The following is a 19,276-nucleotide window of genomic DNA, read 5'->3' as shown; positions in this document are numbered from 1 at the left end:
TAGTCCTGATTTAGTCCTGGTTTAATCTTTTCGTTCTTTCAGACCATGCCGCTGCTGATCATGTGACTGTTAGGGAGCTGCTCTCGTCCAATGGTGTCGATTCATCCACATCACCTGATGTCGTCTCCACCTCCAGGTCTGAGGGGGGTCTGGGCCCAGGTCCAACACAGGACCAGAGCTCTGTTTTGGGCCATAGTTCCTCTGACCGCCCCTTGAAGACCTCCACACATCCACAAGTACAGACGGAAGACAAGACACAGGACTCAAGGTCAGGACTGGAGGGCATCTGACTCACAGGGAGGGCATCTGATGCACAGGGAGGGCATCTGACTCACAGGGAGGGCATCTGATGCACAGGGAGGGCATCTGACGCACGGGGAGGGCATCTGACTCACAGGGAGGGCATCTGACACACGGGGAGGGCATCTGACAATTTAGTAATTTCCATCTAGTCAAATGTATGTTATTGTCAAAGGTCATTTGTCTAGTTTACTTTTGGTTAAGATCTGGTTTAATCCTGGTTCAATTCTGGTTTAGATCTGGTTTAGTCCTGGTTCAGTTTTGCTTTAGACCTGGTTTAGTCCTGGTTCAGTCTTGCTTTAGACCTGGTTTAGTCCTGGTTTAGACCTGGTTTAGTCCTGGTTCAGTCTTGCTTTAGACCTGGTTTAGTCCTGGTTTAGACCTGGTTTAGACCTGGGCCTCTCATGGTGTCGGCGTCGTTGGAGGTTTGACCTTTGACTTTTGGTTCATTTGCAGATCTGGATGTGATCGAGCGAGTGTCAAAGCCAAAACGCTTCATTCTGGATCCAGGGGGACACACCCAGGCCTGACCCGGCAGCTGTCCCAGAACCAGGCGCCACAGCTGGGGTACGGGAGCCCCGACGTGCCCCTGTGGGAAGCTGGAGATCCAACTGCACAAAAGACAGACTTTACAGTGTTAGAGCTGTGCACTCCCAAAACAGATGACGTGAGCAGGGCATCTGTTGTTAATAAGAACATCCAGGGAGAGGTTAAAATGGAGCTGCTGATCCAATTCCCACATGAAAAAGTCAACAAACAACATAGTGATGATGCCATGGCTGAAGAAGCTACAGCCAAACAAGGAAATGTTAGTCTAGAGAACCAGACATCCACAGTGACGCACCCAGGGTCCCGACAAGAGCCTGAGAATAAAGCACCTTGCCTGGGACACAAAAGCAGAGACACCCCCCTGAGTCAGAGGGGTCCGGCTAAAGAGCAGCTGACGGCAGAGTCTACCCAGAAACAAGCACCTTTTCTGGGGTACAAAAGCAGAGAGAGCCCCTCAATTATTGGAGCTCAACTGAAGGAGCAACGAAATACCTCCACGATCGCACACCCAGGGTTTACAGAAACACAAGCCCGTAAGGAAGAATCAAATGTGGGGCACCAAAGCCGAGACATCCCCCTGTCCAGTCCCGGAGGTCCGACTGTATTTGAGTCGAATCTTCCATCTCCACTGCCCTCCTCAAACAGTGCCACCACGGGGAATAGAGTCAGAGGGTCGTCATTTCAAAGCCCTGTTTGGCCCAAGGACTCTCTTCCCACGTTCACCAACCAGAGACCGTCCGACCTGCCAAGAGCCACGTCCAGCTACAGCCGCCCCCTCGCCGACGAGAGCAGGTACACACCAGGTCCAGGTGTTTCCAGTTTCATCTGTTTGAAGGAACCATTTTTGATGAATTTTGCTGTCACGGTAACGATAAGAACAACTAGCATGCTAACATGCACTTCCTGCTTCAGTCCTTGTTTAGGCCTTGTTTAATACTGGTTTATTTTTAGTTCTGGTTTATTTCCGGTTCAGTCCCCGTTTAGACCCGAGTTAGACTAGATTTAGTCCAGCTTTAGTCCTGGTTTAAACCAGACCTAAACCAGGACTAAACAAGGTCTAAACCAGGACAAAATTAGGACTAGATAAGAGCAACAGAAAAACACAACTAAACCTGGTATAGAAATGTCATCCTTTTGTTGTGTTTTTGAGTAAAACACTTGACCCTTCTACTATGTTTTAAGAGATACAAACATTCTGCCTTTTTAGGTCTTGTATTTATTTCATATGTTTCTTCCAGGGAGCAGAGACCGAGCGGACCCTCCCCACGGCCCTCCTCCCGCCCAGGTTTGGAGTCTCCTGCTCTGGCTGCTCTGCTCCCGAGTCCTGGCCTGAGCTCCACCTCTGCCTTTAAACCCAACATCCATCAGCGCCCGCCGTCTCCGGTCTACTCTCCGCCTGAAAACCACATCTATCAAGACCTGAGACCATCAAACCCTGCGTTAAGATCCACCAAACCAACCCCCTCCTCTGTGTTCACGCGCTCGCTAGCTGCATCCTGTATTAGCCAGTCCATAAGTCAGTCCATGTCCAAAAAGACTTTGGATAATTCTACTCTCCCTTCCACTTATCTCCTGCGACAGCGTTCCCCATCGCCAAAACGCTTTACGGAATCCAACCAACAACCCAAATCTTTCCTTTGGTCGCCCCAATCTTCAGCAAACCATCCTCCACGCCAAAATGCTACGTCTGCATATGCCCACGCTAATGCTAACAACAACAACAACATGGCAAGTGCCTATTGCAGCCCGCATGGAGCTAACTGGGTGGCTAACGGTAGCGATAACGTCGAGCTAACCCATGAATATTCTTGGTGTAACTTTCATAACCGCGTGGCACAGCCGTTTTGTACATCTGAGCCCAATTCAAGGGTCCCGTCGCCAACGCCCTTTCCCCATTCGGCTCCACAGCACGATCTGAATTCACCGTTGGCAAACAAGCCGCCCAATCCCCGTCGCCCGGGAAGCACCAACAATCCTTTGGGCCTGACGCTGGATATAAACAGAGCGTCGTCAATGAATTCGAGTTTGAGCCCGCGGATCATGTCCCCTCCTCCTGTTGGTGCCTCAGGGAACTCTTGGACCAATCACATCACGGCGCCACAACCACGAAACTCGAGCTTCTCCCTGTGTCCGTCCCCAACTTCAGCATATACCAGTTCTTTACGAAATTCCCGATCCTCCTCGCCATCACCGCCCTTTTCCCCATCATCCCAGTCCAGTTTGCGACGCTCCCACTCGACCACATTAGCTGACAGACCCCCGAGTCCCGCCAGGAGCAACCCCAGCGGAGTGCGCCGATCCTGGGTAGAAACCAGCCGGAGGTCCCTCACCTTCAACGGACCCTTCAACCAATCCGAGTCCAGCTTCCACACACTCCAAAGTGGCTACTCCTCGCCTGCGCTGGCCTGTCTGAGCCCCAGGACCACCCTCCAGTCGCCTGGGTCCCCCAGCAGGTTCAACCCGGGAAGGAGCCCATTTTCTGGGCAGCAGTTCGCCGGCGTGCCCTGGTCCGATGAGATCTCCCGGAGCTTCGGTGACTTTAGCTCCGCTCGGCCTGAGGTCCCAGACTGGGGCCATTCTCAGGTCGAAGACGGGACCTGTCGTAGCCAGATCATTTGTGCTTACGTAGCACGCTCCTCACCTGTGCCCCCAGCCCCGCCCTCACCCGTCAAACCGGCCAATCAGAAGATGAGCTACGCCACCACGGTGAACCTGCAGATCGCAGGCAGTGGGAGGATCAAGTCGTTTAGCACGGCGCAGGTTAGCTTAACGCAGACGCTGCAGCACGGCACGCAGCCACAGGGGGCGCTAGCGAGGAGGGTCAGTGTGCACGGAGCACCACAGTGACAAGAGAAGAACTTAAAGAACGACTGAGGAACTTTACAAAGAACGATGTTGTTTCCAAGAGATGCCATTTTTATTATTTTTTATTATTAAAATTATTATTATTGAACAATGAACAAAATTAAAATTAAAATATAGACCAGGACTAAACCAGGACTAGAACAGGACTAAACCAGGACTAGACCAGGACTAAACCAGGACTAGACCAGGACTAAATTGGGACTAGATCAGGACTAAATGTGATTTTGAATATTTAATGGTTCAGACAGAAAATGGAAATGTTCTTTTGGTAATAATATTCCACAGTATGGCATTAAATATATCTATCTCCATGAAGAATGTTCTGAAGTATGGCTTTAAAGTTACTTATAGTCAAATATCTAAATCCAGCGTGTTGAGTTTCAGCCAAACTTTGGACACTTTTCACTTCAGCTCCTTGTGTTTTTATTTACTCGGCATCGTCTCGCAGCATCATGGCTCGTTTACGACTTTCATGTGTCATAAATTCTACAGTTTTATCTGGACTCCCGCGTCGCTGGGTCCATTCAGACCTGACGTTTGTTGAATCATCACCATGACGACTCCCAACATCTGTGTTTGTGATGAAACTGTTGGCGATGTCCAAAGATGATGATGAGTAATTTTGTCCCGGGTTTGATCCAAGATGGCCGACTTCCTGTTCGTGCTCGGGCCCCAAAAACTCCAAACCTGTTTTAGATTTATAACAATATGACCCATGACCCTTTGATCACTACCGTGACTTTTGGCCTGAACCCTGAAGCGGCTGAAAGAGAAACCTTCTCAGGGACTTAAGGACAAGGTTTGGAGCTGTCCACAAAGGGACGACGTGACGTCTTCAGCGAGTAAATAAAAAATAAAATATATAAACATCAAGAGAACAGCCCTGAGGAGCCGTGTCCAAACGTCTGTCCAAACATCTGACCGGTCCAGAGTTTTTGACTCAAATCCAATCTCAGAGTCAGAGTCACAAAGTCTCAGAGAGTCTCAGAGTCACAGACACAGAGTCACAGAGTCAGAGTTTGATTCAGAGTCACAGAGTCAGAGTCACAGAGTCAGAGTTTGATTCAGAGTCACAGAGTCAGAGTCACAAAGTCTCAGAGAGTCACAGAGTCAGAGTCACAGAGTCAGAGTCACAAAGTCTCAGAGAGTCACAGAGTCAGGGTCACAGACACAGAGTCAGAGTCACAGAGTCAGAGTCAGAGTCTCAGAGTCACAGAGTCAGAGTCACAGAGTCAGAGTCACAAAGTCAGAGTCACAAAGTCTCAGAGAGTCACAGAGTCAGGGTCACAGAGTCAGAGTCTCAGAGTCACAGAGTCAGAGTCTCAGAGTCAGGGTCACAGACACAGAGTCACAGTCACAGAGTCACAGACACAGAGTCACAGTCACAGAGTCAGAGTCTCAGACTCAGAGTCACAGAGTCAGGGTCACAGACAGAGTCACAGTCACAGAGTCACAGTCACAGAGTCAGAGTCTCAGACTCAGAGTCACAGAGTCAGGGTCTCAGACACAGAGTCAGAGTCACAGAGTCTGATTCTGATTCTGATTCACAGAGTCAGAGTTTGATTCAGAGTCTCAGAGTCTGAGTCTTCAGAAGGTTTTGGGTTTGAAGCCTGTGTTTTATTACGATTTTTAGTGTTTTTCTGTGTTTTTAAAATATGATTTTAAAGTTTCTGTAGTACTTCTTTTTTTCATACTTGTGTTTTATTTATGAAGTCATATCGATGTTTGGACGTGTCTGGGACAAACTTGGACCAATCAGATCCTCTCTTTAACTTTGGTTTCATATTTTTGTCTCGTCTCAGCTCCTGTACTCCGCTTTTAAACTTTTAGAATTAAATGTCATTAAAGAGGATTCCCTCCTCCAGAACATGAAGAGGTGTCAGATTCATCCATGTTTGAGTAATCTAGAGATCTCTCCTGTGCTCTATTCAAACCCTCCTCACAGTTAGCAATACAAGCCTGTACGAGGCCCCGCCTACAAGTCAACATCACCCATGCTCCGCCCACAAGCCTGCATCATCCATGCTCCGCCCACAAGCCTCACTTCTGTGATGTGCAGTAGTTTCATGCAGCTGTGATAATGCTCTGAAGGGGGAGGGACTTAGCACAGAGAGCAGAGAGATGGGAGATGCACGCTGATCCCCAGACACCTCCTCTTCAAACATATCCCTCTCCCCAGACACCTCCTCTTTAAATGTTTAAACTCACATTTGTCATGAATGTTTTTTTGGGAGCCTCAAACTTCATCTGTGTAAAATAAAATGTATAAATATCATCAATAAGTTGACTGGAATTATTCAGCTGTTAAAGAACTAAACCGGAACTTAAACGGGACTAAACCAGGTCTAAACCAGGACTAAACAGGAACTAAACCAGAGCTAAATCAGGACCAAACCAGGACTGACCAGGACCAGTCCAGGTCTAGACCAGCTGTAATTTAACTTTGTTGTTTTATGAAACAAAAACATGTAACTTTAAGAAAAGAGGAGGAGCTAAAAGGTCCAGCTAAGTCCCGCCCTCAGCTCCTCCCTCAGCCCCTCGCTCAGCTCCTCCCTCAGCTCCTCTTTCAGCTCCTCCCTCAGCCCTTCTCTGAGCTCCTCCCTCAGCTCCTACCTCAGCTCCTCCTTCATGTCCTGTCAGGACTCGGCTCAGATCCGTTCCATGGAAAGAGCGAGAGAAAAGAGTAACAAGGTAGAGCGATAGAGAGATAGAGATAGAGAGAGGGAGGAGCAAGAGATAGAGAGGAGAAAGAGAGAGGAGAGATAGAGCAGAGAGATGGAAAGAGGAGAGAGAGTTCACATGGTTTACAGCTTCAAGTCTGGACACGTTTAATAGAGATTTAAAAATGTGAACGATCCACAGAAGACCTGAACCAGGATTTAACCAGGACTAAACCTGGATTTAACCAGGACTAAACCAGGATTTAACCAGGACTAAACCTGGACTTAACCAGGACTAAACCTGGACTTAACCAGGACTAAACCAGGATTTAACCAGGACTAAACCTGGACTTAACCAGGACTAAACCTGGACTTAACCAGGACTAAACCAGGATTTAACCAGGACTAAACCGGGATTTAACCAGGACTAAACCAGGATTTAACCAGGACTAAACCAGGATTTAACCAGGACTAAACCAGGATTTAACCAGGACTAAACCTGGACTTAACCAGGACTAAACCTGGACTTAACCAGGACTAAACCAGGATTTAACCAGGACTAAACCGGGATTTAACCAGGACTAAACCGGGATTTAACCAGGATTTAACCAGGGCTAAACTGGGATTTAACCAGGACTAAACCGGGATTTAACCAGGATTTAACCAGGACTAAACTGGGATTTAACCAGGACTACAGCAGGTCCGAACCAGGATTAAATGAGATCTGAACCGGAGCTGTGCCTGGGATTTATTTTGACACAAACTGGGATTATGTCAGGACTAAAATAACATGAAGTCTGAATGAGCCCAACCTGGGTCTAACTCAGATCTAAACCAGGACTAAACCAGATCTAAAACAGGACTAAACCAGGACTAAACCAGGTCTAAAACAGGACTACACCAGGTCTAAACCTGGTCTAAACCAGGTCTAAACCAGGACTGAACCTGGTCTAAACCAGGTCTAAACCAGGACTGAACCTGGTCTAAACCAGGGCTAAACGCGGTCAAAAGCAGGATTAACCCAGTCTTGTGGCCGCAGTGGGGCTTCAGGATGGGTGGCGCCCCCTGCAGGCCATGCTGAGGGGGTGTGTGGTGCGTTCGCTGCTCCTCTGTGTGTGGTACGTTTCAGCGCTCACCTTGCCCAGATGCCCCAAGACCACAGACGGATTCAACCTTCTGCAGGGCATCAGGGCCAAACAACCCAGCTGGGTAAGAGTACTATGAATATTACTACAAATACTACTGCTACTTCTACTAGAAATACCGATATTCTTACTACATGTAGTAGTACTAGTATTTAGGCTTATATTAGTATTAGGTGTGACACAGGTGTGATACAGATGAGACATAGGTGAGGAACAGGTGTGAAACAGGTGTGACGCAGGTGTGACATAGGTGTGACGCAGGTGTGTGACACAGGAGTGACACAAGTGTGACGCAGGTATGACACAGTTGTTACATAGGTGTGACACAGGTGTGATGCAGGTGTGACACAGGTGTAACAGGTTTGATGCAAGTGCGATGCAGGTTTGATGCAGGTGTGAAACAGGTATGACACAAGTGTTACATAGGTGTGACGCAGGTGTTACATAGGTGTGACACAGGTGTTACATGGGTGTGACGCAAGTATGACAGAGGTGTTACACAGGTGTGATGCAGGTGTGACGCAGGTATGTAACACATGTGTTACATAGGTGTGACACATGTGTTACATAGGTGTGACGCAGGTGTTACATAGGTGTGACGCAGGTGTTACATGGGTGTGACGCAAGTATGACAGAGGTGTTACACAGGTGTGATGCAGGTGTGCCACAGGTGTGTAACACATGTGTTACATAGGTGTGACACAGGTGTTACATAGGTGTGAGACAGGGTGGCACAGGTGTGACACAGCTCGACCTGTGTCACACCTGATTAGACTTTGTGGAACATTAGTACGTCTGATAAAAGGCAATTAAACAAAGGGCAAATCACTGAAAGTTAAAACAAATTCTTTGTTTAAATCAGGAACAAAACCCAGATGTTAATGTTTAATGATTAGTTTGTTTGTTTGTTTGTTTTCAGGGCTCGGAGACCCTCCTTTACACACCCACCCATCTGCAGTACCGGGTACTCCTCATGTTTATGTCATTACATAATATATATTTGTTATGAAGTTATCAGAGGTCAGGTCCAAAGAGCGTCTGATAAAGCTTTCAGTTTAACTATGGACAAGAGCTGCTGCTTTGGACACACCTCATGTTTGAGACTGGATCAAACTAACTCAAATATAAACAGTTTATTTAAATTTTGTCATTTGCTATGGGTCAGACCTGGACAACTTAGGGATTACACAGACATAAACAGACTTTTTCCACCTTTTCCTCTGACTTAGATATTAGGTATTTACTTAGTACTTGCTTACTTAGTCTGTGTTGACGTTCCCATGCAGAGATTTGCTCCACCAACACAGTAAGTTCTATACACAGACTATAGTGGAAGGCGAACATGGTTTAGACTCAGTGCCTTTTTGTTGGTGCACAGGCCACGCCTCTTCGCATGTTACACCGTCCAATTAGACGAGCATCCTTCTGGGGCGTTGTCTGGGTAACGTGGCATCATCCCTGTCAGTAGTTCTTGTCCTTTTTAGTTAGTTTGCCATTAGACAGACTGGAATATCATGTGTTTGTTTTGTCACATATCTATGAGTCTTTATCGTCACATGACCTCCGTCCTTATCCTCACGTGACCTCCGTCCTTATCATCACGTGACCTCAGTATAATAATAAACTATAGCAGTGATTATAGAAAACAGCAGTTCAGTTGTTTATTGTGACTCTCGCTCTATATCTTTATGAAGGTGAAGATTGACTTCAGTAAAACAGAACTTTGAGGATTCTGCTCAAATACCTTTGTTTTTGTTTTTGAATAAAATATTCCAGCGCTCATATTTATGAGATGAGACTGAGCAGTATTTGTTGTTCCCTATTTAAGTTGTTTAAACGACTTAAAAAGAAAAAGATTCCAATCGGGACCAGGATCTAGCGACAGGTGCAGCCTGAACATTACACAGCGTTTTGGACTCCTGTGTTTACCTAAGATCACTCACCTCTCTGACCTCTGACCCTCACCTGTCTGACCTTTGACCCCAGAGCTGCCCGAGTTTCTCCATGGGCTGTATTGAGTCTGAGATGAAGACACTTTTGGAGGAGTGGACCATTGACGACACCAGAATAAGAGTCAGAATCCTCAGGATTCTCCGAGTGCTGAAACTGCCCAAGAACCAGGTAAAGACCAAACCCAGACCTAGACCCAAACCAGAGCTGAGCCGAGAACCAGGTCAGAGCCCAGAACTAAACCCAAACCAGACCAAATCTAGACCAAGAACAAGCTCTGGATAAGACTCTGGTTTGGATCGAGTTGGCTCTCGTTCCATTCATTAATTTAAGTGAAATGTGACGCTGGCATCTGACGCTTTGGACGAGTGAACAGAGTGTCCAATGCATGAACTCTCAAGACAATAACACAATACGACTGGCAAGAAGCATCATTTCTGACTCTAACCATGTTTTGAACTGTGAATATGCAATGCTTCCATCTGGGCAACGGTTCAGTGTTCCACGATTTAATAAGGTTAGGCTGAAGGATTCTTTTGTTTATCAGTCAATCCTTAAAATAAACAAGGAGCTTAATCCATAGCTATCAAAGTGCTAGAAAGTGACTTGAATTAATGTTTGTTTAGTGTTTGTGTCGCATATGTGATGTTAATGTGTAGCAACGGAGCCACTGTTTTTATGTGCAAGACAAATTTCAGATCTCTGATCTGACAATAAAGTATTATCTATCTATCTATCTATCTATCTATCTATCTATCTATCTATCTATCTATCTATCTATCTATAAGACGCGCCACATCAAAGCCAGATTTACAACGTTTTGACACTTAAACATCCATCCATCCATGTTCTTCCTCTTATCCGGGGCCGGGTCGGGGGGCAGCAGTCTAAGCAGGGACTCCCAGACTTCCCTCACCCCAGACACGTCCTCCAGCTCCTCCGGTGGGACCCCAAGGCGTTTCCAGGCCAGAGAGACATAGTCCCTCCAGCGTGTCCTGGGTCTTCCCCGGGGCCTCCTCCCGGTGGGACATGCCCAGAACACCTCCCTAGGGAGGCGTCCAGGAGGCATCCTGAGCAGATGCCCGAGCCACCTCAGCTGGTTCCTCTCAACGTGTAGGAGCAGCGGCTCTACTCCGAGCTCCTCCCGTGTGACCGAGCTCCTCACCCTATCCCTAAGGGTGCGCCCGGCCACTCTGCGGAGGAAGCCCATTTCGGCCGCTTGTATCCGCGACCTTGTCCTTTCGGTCATTACCCAAAGCTCATGACCATAGGTGAGGGTAGGAACGTAGACTGAGGTAAATTGAGAGCTTCGCCTTTGGGCTCAGCTCCTTCTTCACCACAACGGACCGATACAGCGACCGCATCACTGCAGACGCTGCACCGATCCGCCTGTCAATCTCACGCTCCATCCTTCCCTCACTCGTGAACAAGACCCCGAGATACTTGAACTCCTCCACTTGGGGCAGAGACTCACCACCCACCCGGAGAGAGCAAACCACCTTTTTCTGGTCGAGAACCATGGCCTCGGATTTGGAGGAGCTGATTCTCATCCCAGCCGCTTCACACTCGGCTGCAAACCGCCCCAGTGCTGCAGGTCCTGACTCGAAGAAGCATCAGGAAAACATCATCTGCAAACAGCAGAGATGAAATCCTGTGGTTCCCAAACCAGGCCCCCTCCGGCCCCTGGCTGCGCCTAGAAATTCTGTCCATAAATATAATGAACAGAACCGGTGACAAAGGGCAGCCCTGGCGGAGTCCAACATGCACCGGGAACAGGTCTGACTTACTGCCAGCAATGTGAACACAGCTCCTGCTCCGGTCATACAGGGACCGGACAGCCCTTAGCAAAGAGCCCCGGACCCCATACTCCCAGAGCACCCCCCAAAGGACACCACGAGGGACACGGTCGAATGCCTTCTCCAGATCCACAAAACACATGTGGACTTGTTGGGCATACTCCCATGAGCCTTGAGGACCCGATGAAGAGTATAGAGCTGGTCCAGTGTTCCACGACCAGGACCAAAACCACACTGCTCCTCCTGAATCCGAGGTTCGACTATCGGTCGGATTCTCCTCTCCAGTCCCTGGAATAGACCTTACCGGGAAGGCTGAGGAGTGTGATTCCCCTGTAATTGGAACACACCCTCCGGTCCCCCTTCTTATACAGAGGGACCACCACCCCGGTCTGCCATTCCACAAGTACTGTCCCCGACCGCCACACGATGTTGCAGAGACGTGTCAGCCAAGACAGCCCCACAACATCCAGAGACTTGAGGTACTCAGGACGGATCTCGTCCACCCCCGGAGCCTTGCCACCGAGGAGCTTGCCAACCACCTCAGTGACTTCAGCCAGGGTAATGGACGAGTCCACCTCTGGGTCCCCAGTTTCTGCTTCCTCCTCGGAAGACGTGACAGTGGGATTGAGGAGATCCTCAAAGTATTCCTTCCACCGCCCGACAACATCCCCAGTCGAGGTCAGCAGTTCTCCACCCACACTGTAAACAGTGTTGGTGAAGCACTGCTTCCCCCTCCTGAGGCGTCGGACGGTTTGCCAGAATCTCTTTGAGGCCGTCCGATAGTCCTCCTTCATGGCCTCCCTAAACGTCTCCCAACCCCGAGTTTTTGCCTCTGTGACTGCTCGAGCCTCAGGAGCTGCCTCAGGAGTCCCACGAGCCAACAAGGCTCGATAGGACTCCTTCTTCAGCCTGACAGCATCCCTTACTTCCGGTGTCCACCACCGGGTTTGGGGATTGCCACCGCAACAAGCACCACAGACCTTACGACCACAGCTACGAGCAGTCGGATCGACAATAGAGGTGGAGAACATGGCCCACTCGGAGTCCATGTCTCCAACCTCCCCCGGGATCAGGGAGAAGCTCTCCCTGAGGTGGGAGTTGAAGACCCCCCTGACAGAGGGCTCCGCCAGACGTTCCGAACAGACCCTCACAATGCGGTTGGGTCTGCCAGGTCTGTCCGGCTTCCTCCTCCGCCAGCGGATCCAACTCACCACCAGGTGGTGATCGGTTGACAGCTCAGCCCCTCTCTTCACCCGAGTGTCCAAGACACGCGGTCGGAGGTCAGATGACACGACAACAAAGTCGATCATCGACCTCCAACCTAGAGTGTCCTGGTGCCACGTGCACCGATGGACACCCTTGTGCTCGAACATGGTGTTTGTTATGGACAAACTGTGACTATCACAGAAGTCCAATAACAAAACACCACTTGGGTTCAGATCGGGGAGGCCGTTCCTCCCAATCACGCCCCTCCAAGTGTCACTGTCGTTACCCACATGGGCATTCAAGTCCCCCAGGAGAACAACGGAGTCCCCGGTTGGTGCACTGTCTAGTACCCCTCCCAGGGACTCCAAGAAGGCCGGGTACTCTGCACTGCTGCTTGGCCCGTAGGCCGACACAACAGTGAGAGACCTGTCCCCGACCCGAAGGCGCAGGGACGCGACCCTCTCGTTCACCGGAGTGAACCCCAACACGCAGCGGCTGAGCTGTGGGGCAATGAGCAAGCCCACACCAGCTCGCCGCCGCTCCCCGCGGGCAACACCAGATAAATGGAGAGTCCAACCCCTCTCAAGAAGTTGGGTTCCAGAGCCCAAGCTGTGCGTGGAGGTGAGGCCGACTATATCTAGCCGGTAACGCTCAACCTCCCGCACAAGCTCAGGCTCCTTCCCCCCCAGAGAGGTGACATTCCATGTCCCCAGAGCCAGTCTCCATGTCCAGAGATTCGGTCGTTGAGGTCCCCGCCTTCGACTGCCGCCCGGATCTCTCTGCACCCGCCCCGCATGGCTCCTCCCGCAGATGGTGGGTCCACGGGAGGACGGCCCCACGTCGTTCCTTCGGGCTGGGCCCGACCGGGCCCCGTGGGGAAAGGCCCGGCCACCAGGCGCTCGCTGCCGAGCACCCACCCAGGCCTGGCTCCAGGGTGGGGCCCCGGTAACGCCAGTCCGGGCGACGTAACTGGCCTTGTTCTTTTCCTCTTCATGTAGGGCTTCTGAACCAGGCCTGACGCTTAAACAGCCACTGCAAAAATGCAGGGCAGCCAAGACGCGCCTCCTCCATAGACTTTGCATGTAAACTCCATGCCCACGATGCCCCTGACGTCCCTGACGCCCTGATGTGAACGCACCATTAGAGTCAATAGGTGCTAGCTCACTGTGGTTCAAAGCTAACAGTCACTAGAATCCTTCAGTCTGTGGTGTTGCTTTAATTATACCTCAAAATTAGCATGAAGATTAGCATTGAGACAAACATCTCTCTTTCTCAACATAAAAGACGCATTCATTTTAGCATTACTCAGCAAAAACCTCATAGAGAAACAATTTAACAGGAAGTAATCACGCTAACAATGAGGCTTCTGATGCACAAAGCCAATATGAACTGTATCTGTCCATCAGGGTGTGGTCATGTGCGGTTAGAACAGTCTGTGTGGTTCTCAGGAGCACACACATCTGTACCAACACACCGATGTTCTCCATGTTTATGTCCTGTGTTCTGGTTCTCAGGAGCAGGACTGTGAGAGCTGTGAGCTCTTCTCAGAGGAACCGGCTCCTGTCTTCCTTGACTTTTTGAACTCGACCTTCCAGGAGATGAACTCCAGCTGCTGAGGCTCAAACTGTGTCTGTGTTTGAGACGAGTGACGGAGATGTAAACTACAGCCAGATGTTTAAACTATAGTCCACTTTCTGTATCTGAGAGACCACAGCTGCCTTCTCTTCTGATGAACACTACACACAAGGATGAAGGAGAGGTCAGAGAGTGCATTTATATCAACTAGTGTGTTTCACTGACCATGTGGAGACTCTGGGGTCAGAGGTCCCCCTGACCCAAAACATGGACAACAGGTCAAATTCTCCAGCTAAGGTACTGCTGACCGAGGCTGGCAACTAAACAACCGAAATGGGACTCACTGCTCCTGACAGGTGTGACCCAGAGACACTGAGGGATGGGTCAAATGCAGTTTAACCCAGAGACACTGAAGAATGGGTCAAATGTTGTAGAGACTGTTGGAGATCGTTGAGCTTAATTCGTGCCCTGTAACGTGCTGAACGAGGCTTTTCTGTGGAAGCGTAAATCTCTTTAAAAAGTCTTTTTATTTATTTCATATTAATGTTCTGTGTAAATGCGTAAAGATATTTGTGTAGACTCGTGTAAAAGAGAAATCACGTGTAAACGTGTAAACACGTGTAAACATGTAAACATATTTGTGTAAACTGTGGTATAAATGTTAGTATTGTGTGTTGTTTTTCCGTTGTCCCAGACACTGTCAGCGTTAAAGCCTCACTCTGTCCTTTAGTCTCACAGGAGGTTGTAGGTACAATGGAACAAAAAGTTTTTATTCAGCCACCAACTGTGCAAGTTCTCCTACTTAAAAAGATGAGAGAGGCCTGTAATTGTCATCATAGTTTCACTTTAACTATGAGACAGAATGAAAGAATCCAGGAAATCACATTGTCTGATTTTTAAAGAATTTATTTCAGAATCAGAATCAGAAGACTTTTATTGCCATCGTCAGTGAACACAATTCACAAACGAGGAACTTACTGCGGTGATAAAGTGCAACATAAAAAGACACTTAATAAATACACATAAGGGCATGCACAAAGTTAAAAAAGATATGCTTAAAAATAAAACACTTAGAGGTATATATACAAATATAAACAACAGCAGCATCAGAACAACAGTGTAAACATGACTCATTAAAGTGACCAGTGTTATAAAGTGTCCAGTTTAGTGCAGATATTATAAAGTGTCCAGTTTAGTGCAGATATTATAAAGTGTCCAGTTTAGTGCAGATATTATAAAGTGTCCAGTTTAGTGCAGATATTATAAAGTGTCCAGTTTAGTGCAGATATTTTAAAGTGTCATGAGACAAACAGCAGAGGGGACAAACTGTTCTTATGACGAGAGGTTCTGGTCCCAATGGACCGTAGCCTCCTGCCAGAGGGAAGTGGCTCAAATAGTCCATGTCCAGGGTGAGAAGTGTCAGCTGCTCTACGGCCTGCTCCCCCCGAGTCCTGGAGACAGGTCCTGTAGAGATGGAAGGAGCAGCATCACCTTCTCAGCAGAGGCACAATGTGCTGCAGTCTCTGTCTGTCCCTGGCAGTGGCCCCAGCGACTGCCTCCATAATTTGCAAATTATGGTGGAAAATAAATATTTGGTCAATAACAAAAGTTCATCTCATACTTTGTTACATTCTCTTTGTTGCAGTGACAGGTCGTTTTCTGTCTCCAGAGGTTTTCTCTGTTGCTGTAGTTTGGTCCGTTCCTCCTGCAGATCTCCTCTAGAGCAGTGATGTTTTGGGACAACATGGACTTTCAACTCCCTCCAAAGATTTTCTGTGGGGTTGAGATCTGGAGACTGGGCCACTCCAGGACCTTGAAATGCTTCTTATGAAGCCACTCCTGCCCGGGCGATGTGTTTGGATCATTGTTACGCTGAAAGACTCAGACACGTTTCATCTTCAATGTCCTCACTGATGGAAGGAGGTTTTCACTCAAAATCTCATAATACATGGCCCCGTTCATTCTTTCCTTTACACAGATCAGTCGTCCTGGTCCATTTGCAGAAAAACAGCCCCAAAGCATGATGTTTCCACCCCCATGATTCACAATAGGTCTGGTGTTCTTTGGATGGGGGGTGAGATCTTGCGTGGAGCCGCAGATCGAGGGAGATTATCAGTGGTCTCAGTGGAGGACAGAGGAACCTCTTAAAGAACAAGTTACAGGTCTGTGAGAGACACAGATCTTGCTTGTTTGTGGTTGACCAAATACTTATTTTAATGAGGAATTTATAAATTAATTCATAAAAAATCCTACAATGGGATTTCCTGGATTCTTTCATTCTGTCTCATAGTTGAAGTGAAACTATGATGAAAATTACAGGCCTCTCATCTTTTTAAGTGGCAGAACTTCAGAAATGGTGGTTGACTAAACGCTTTTGTGCCCCACTTGTAAATCTGTGTTTTTCATGTTGCTGCTGTTTTATTTCACATGTCTGCAGTTTTATTTCACTTCTGTTTGATCATCCTTACTTGTACTCAGATGCTGATGTAAAGGTGTGACCTCTTCGAGCTAAGGCTAAATGTCCAGAATGTCCTAAACGCACACTGTCCTTGAGCTTAGACCTCAGTGTTTACGTGTGTTTACTCCATGGCTCTGGGTAAACATAATAAACCAACATAAACAGTCCTGTATGTTTTGGTATTATTCTATAGATAATTTCCACGACAATTTGGCGTTGGCAGGACGTCTCGTTGATGTTTAGTGCAGAATCAGGTTGTAGAAAGATGTGCACAGTCAGGTCGACTGAAGAGCTGCAAAGGCAGTCTGGGACAGTCGAGGAGGGGTCTGGGACCCACAGGGACCGGGACGTTCGGGGAGGGGTCTGGGACCCACAGGGACCGGGACGTTCGGGGAGGGGTCTGGGACCCACAGGGATCCTTTAGAATACATCACTGCACAAAGTAAATGTAGAAGAGAGTAAAATGCCAACACCTGGAACATGATTATGAGCTTTAAATGTGGTTATGAGGAACAACAGCAAGAGCCACAACCTGAGGAGCCACCTGCGGAGGAGCCACCACCTGAGGAGGAGCCACCACCTGAGGAGCCACCACCTCAGGAGCAACCACCGCAAGAGCCACAACCTGAGGAGCCAACACCTAAGGAACCACCTCAGGAGGAGCCACCACCTCAGGAGCCACAACCTGAGGAGGAGCCACCACCTGAGGAGCCAACATACATACATACATAAGTACATGTACATACATAAGTGCATGTACATACATAAGTACATGTACATACATAAGTACATGAACATACATAAGTACATGTACATACATAAGTACATGTACATACATAAGTACATGTACATACATAAGTACATGAACATACATAAGTACATGTACATACATAAGTACATGTACATACATAAGTACATGAACATACATAAGTACATGTACATACATAAGTACATGAACATACATAAGTACATGTACATACATAAGTACATGAACATACATAAGTACATGTACATACATAAGTACATGTACATACATAAGTACATGAACAGAGCTGAAGAAGAGACTTGGACGAGCAGAGAAACGTCTTCACTCCAACAACAATTTGTCCAGTGACAGATTTGACTTTGTCTTTTACTGTTCATTTAACTTTTATTGGGTGTTTTCGCTCCTATTAGCATCCTAGCTCACTCTATTGTTCTCTTTGTTCCCTTTGTTTGCTCTGGGTCTGAGGATGGAGTTATAGATGAGGGAAAGAAGACGTCTAAGCCCCATTCACTTTGAAGGTGCCTGCAGCCTAGAGCGCCACGTTTCACCACAGACAGGTCCAAACACCACAGATGAAACACGTCAACGCAGCACAAGCAAATACTTTTCTCTACTACACTAGTACTACAAGACCTAGTTTAGACCTGGGTTAGTCCTGGTTTAGACCTGGTTTAGACCTGGGTTAGACCTGGGTTAGTCCTGGTTTAGACCTGGTTTAGTTCTGGTTTAGTTCTGATTTAGTTCTGGTTAAGACCTGGTTTAGTCCTGGTTTAGTCCTGGTTTAGTCCTGGTTTAGTCCTGGTTTAGTCCTGGTTTAGTCCTGGTTTAGTTCTGGTTTAGTCCTGGTTTAGTCCTGGTTTAGTCCTGGTTTAGTCCTCAGTCTTAATGGTCTTGGGCCTTCTTATCTTACAGAGCTGCTTTTATCCTTTGAACCCTCGCGGCCCCTGCGCTCCTCCGGCAGCAGGCTCCTAGTTATTCCCAAAGTAGGACACACACTCATGGAGAGGCCTCTTTCCAGTTTTATGGCCCTCGTCTATGGAACAGTCTGGAGGACCTCAGGGCCGCAGAGAACATTCAGGTTTTTAAAAGCAGGCTCAAGACCCATCTTTTTAGCATAGATTTTGATTAGTATTTATCATTTTACTTCTCTATTTATTTAGTCTTATTTAGGCTGGATAGTGTGTTTATGTTTTACTTATGTTTTATTTACTTGTTTAGTTTTGACTTATTTTATTATTTATTGATTATTTTATTATTTATTTATTTTATTATTTATTGACTTATTTATTGACTTATTTATTAGGTTTGACTTATTTTATTATTTTTAATCATTTTAGATTTGCCAGTGTTTCCTCTGAGGAGCCCTCTGCACCGGGAGCTGTGGTGGGCCCTGGCTCGTGGGCCCCGGCTCGTGGGCCCCGGCTCGTGGGCCCCGGCTCGTGGGCCCCGGCTCGTGGGCCCCGGCTCGTGGGCCCTGGAGGTTTGGTCTTGACCTCATCTCTTCTCTGGGCCCTGGTGTCCTGTGGCTGTGGGTGACCCTGCTCCTGGTGCAGATGGTTCCTCTGGTGGTTCTCTCTCTCATCTGGTTCATCTTTATCAGCCTGTTCCACTTAAACATATTTTAAATGAAACCAAAGGTATTTTAACATGTGTTGGGGCGGGGGGTGGGAGTGTGCGTTGAGGTGGGGGGTGGGAGTGTGTGTTGGGGTGGGGGGTGGGAGTGTGTGTTGGGGTGGGGGGTGGGAGTGTGTGTTGGGGTGGGGGGTGGGAGTGTGTGTTGGGGTGGGAGTGTGCGTTGAGGTGGGGGGTTGTCTGATTGTGTTTATTGATGTGTTGGGGTTGGGTTGTTGGGCTGTCGGGTGGTTGGGTGGGTTTGGTGGTTGGGTGGGTTTGGTGGGTGGGACTGATTTTAATGTGTGTAATTTGTGTTACATTTTTTGTATGAAAAGTGCTCTATAAATAAATGATTTGAATTTGATTATTTAAATCAAACACTTGTGTTCTTA

The 19,276-nt window shown here is 47.9% G+C and overlaps 1 protein-coding gene across 1 annotated transcript in view; it reads left to right on the top strand.

The window, feature by feature from the left end:
• The window catches only part of plekhg2 (pleckstrin homology domain containing, family G (with RhoGef domain) member 2), a 44,202-nt gene extending 39,072 nt beyond the window's left edge, over positions 1–5,130 (top strand). The window contains exons 20-22 of the mRNA XM_055225841.1: positions 43–268; positions 757–1,641; positions 2,088–5,130. Of these exons, the coding sequence (XP_055081816.1) occupies positions 43–268; positions 757–1,641; positions 2,088–3,696 (2,720 nt within the window). The 3' untranslated portion in view covers positions 3,697–5,130. The remainder of the gene's footprint in view (positions 1–42; positions 269–756; positions 1,642–2,087) is intronic.
• Positions 5,131–19,276: the final 14,146 nt, after the last annotated feature.

The sequence above is a fragment of the Periophthalmus magnuspinnatus genome, chromosome 13, assembly GCF_009829125.3.
Source record: "Periophthalmus magnuspinnatus isolate fPerMag1 chromosome 13, fPerMag1.2.pri, whole genome shotgun sequence".
Taxonomy (NCBI): Eukaryota; Metazoa; Chordata; class Actinopteri; order Gobiiformes; family Gobiidae; genus Periophthalmus; species Periophthalmus magnuspinnatus.
Note: the sequence above shows the minus strand (reverse complement) of the source record. Positions and strands in the feature narration are given on the sequence as shown.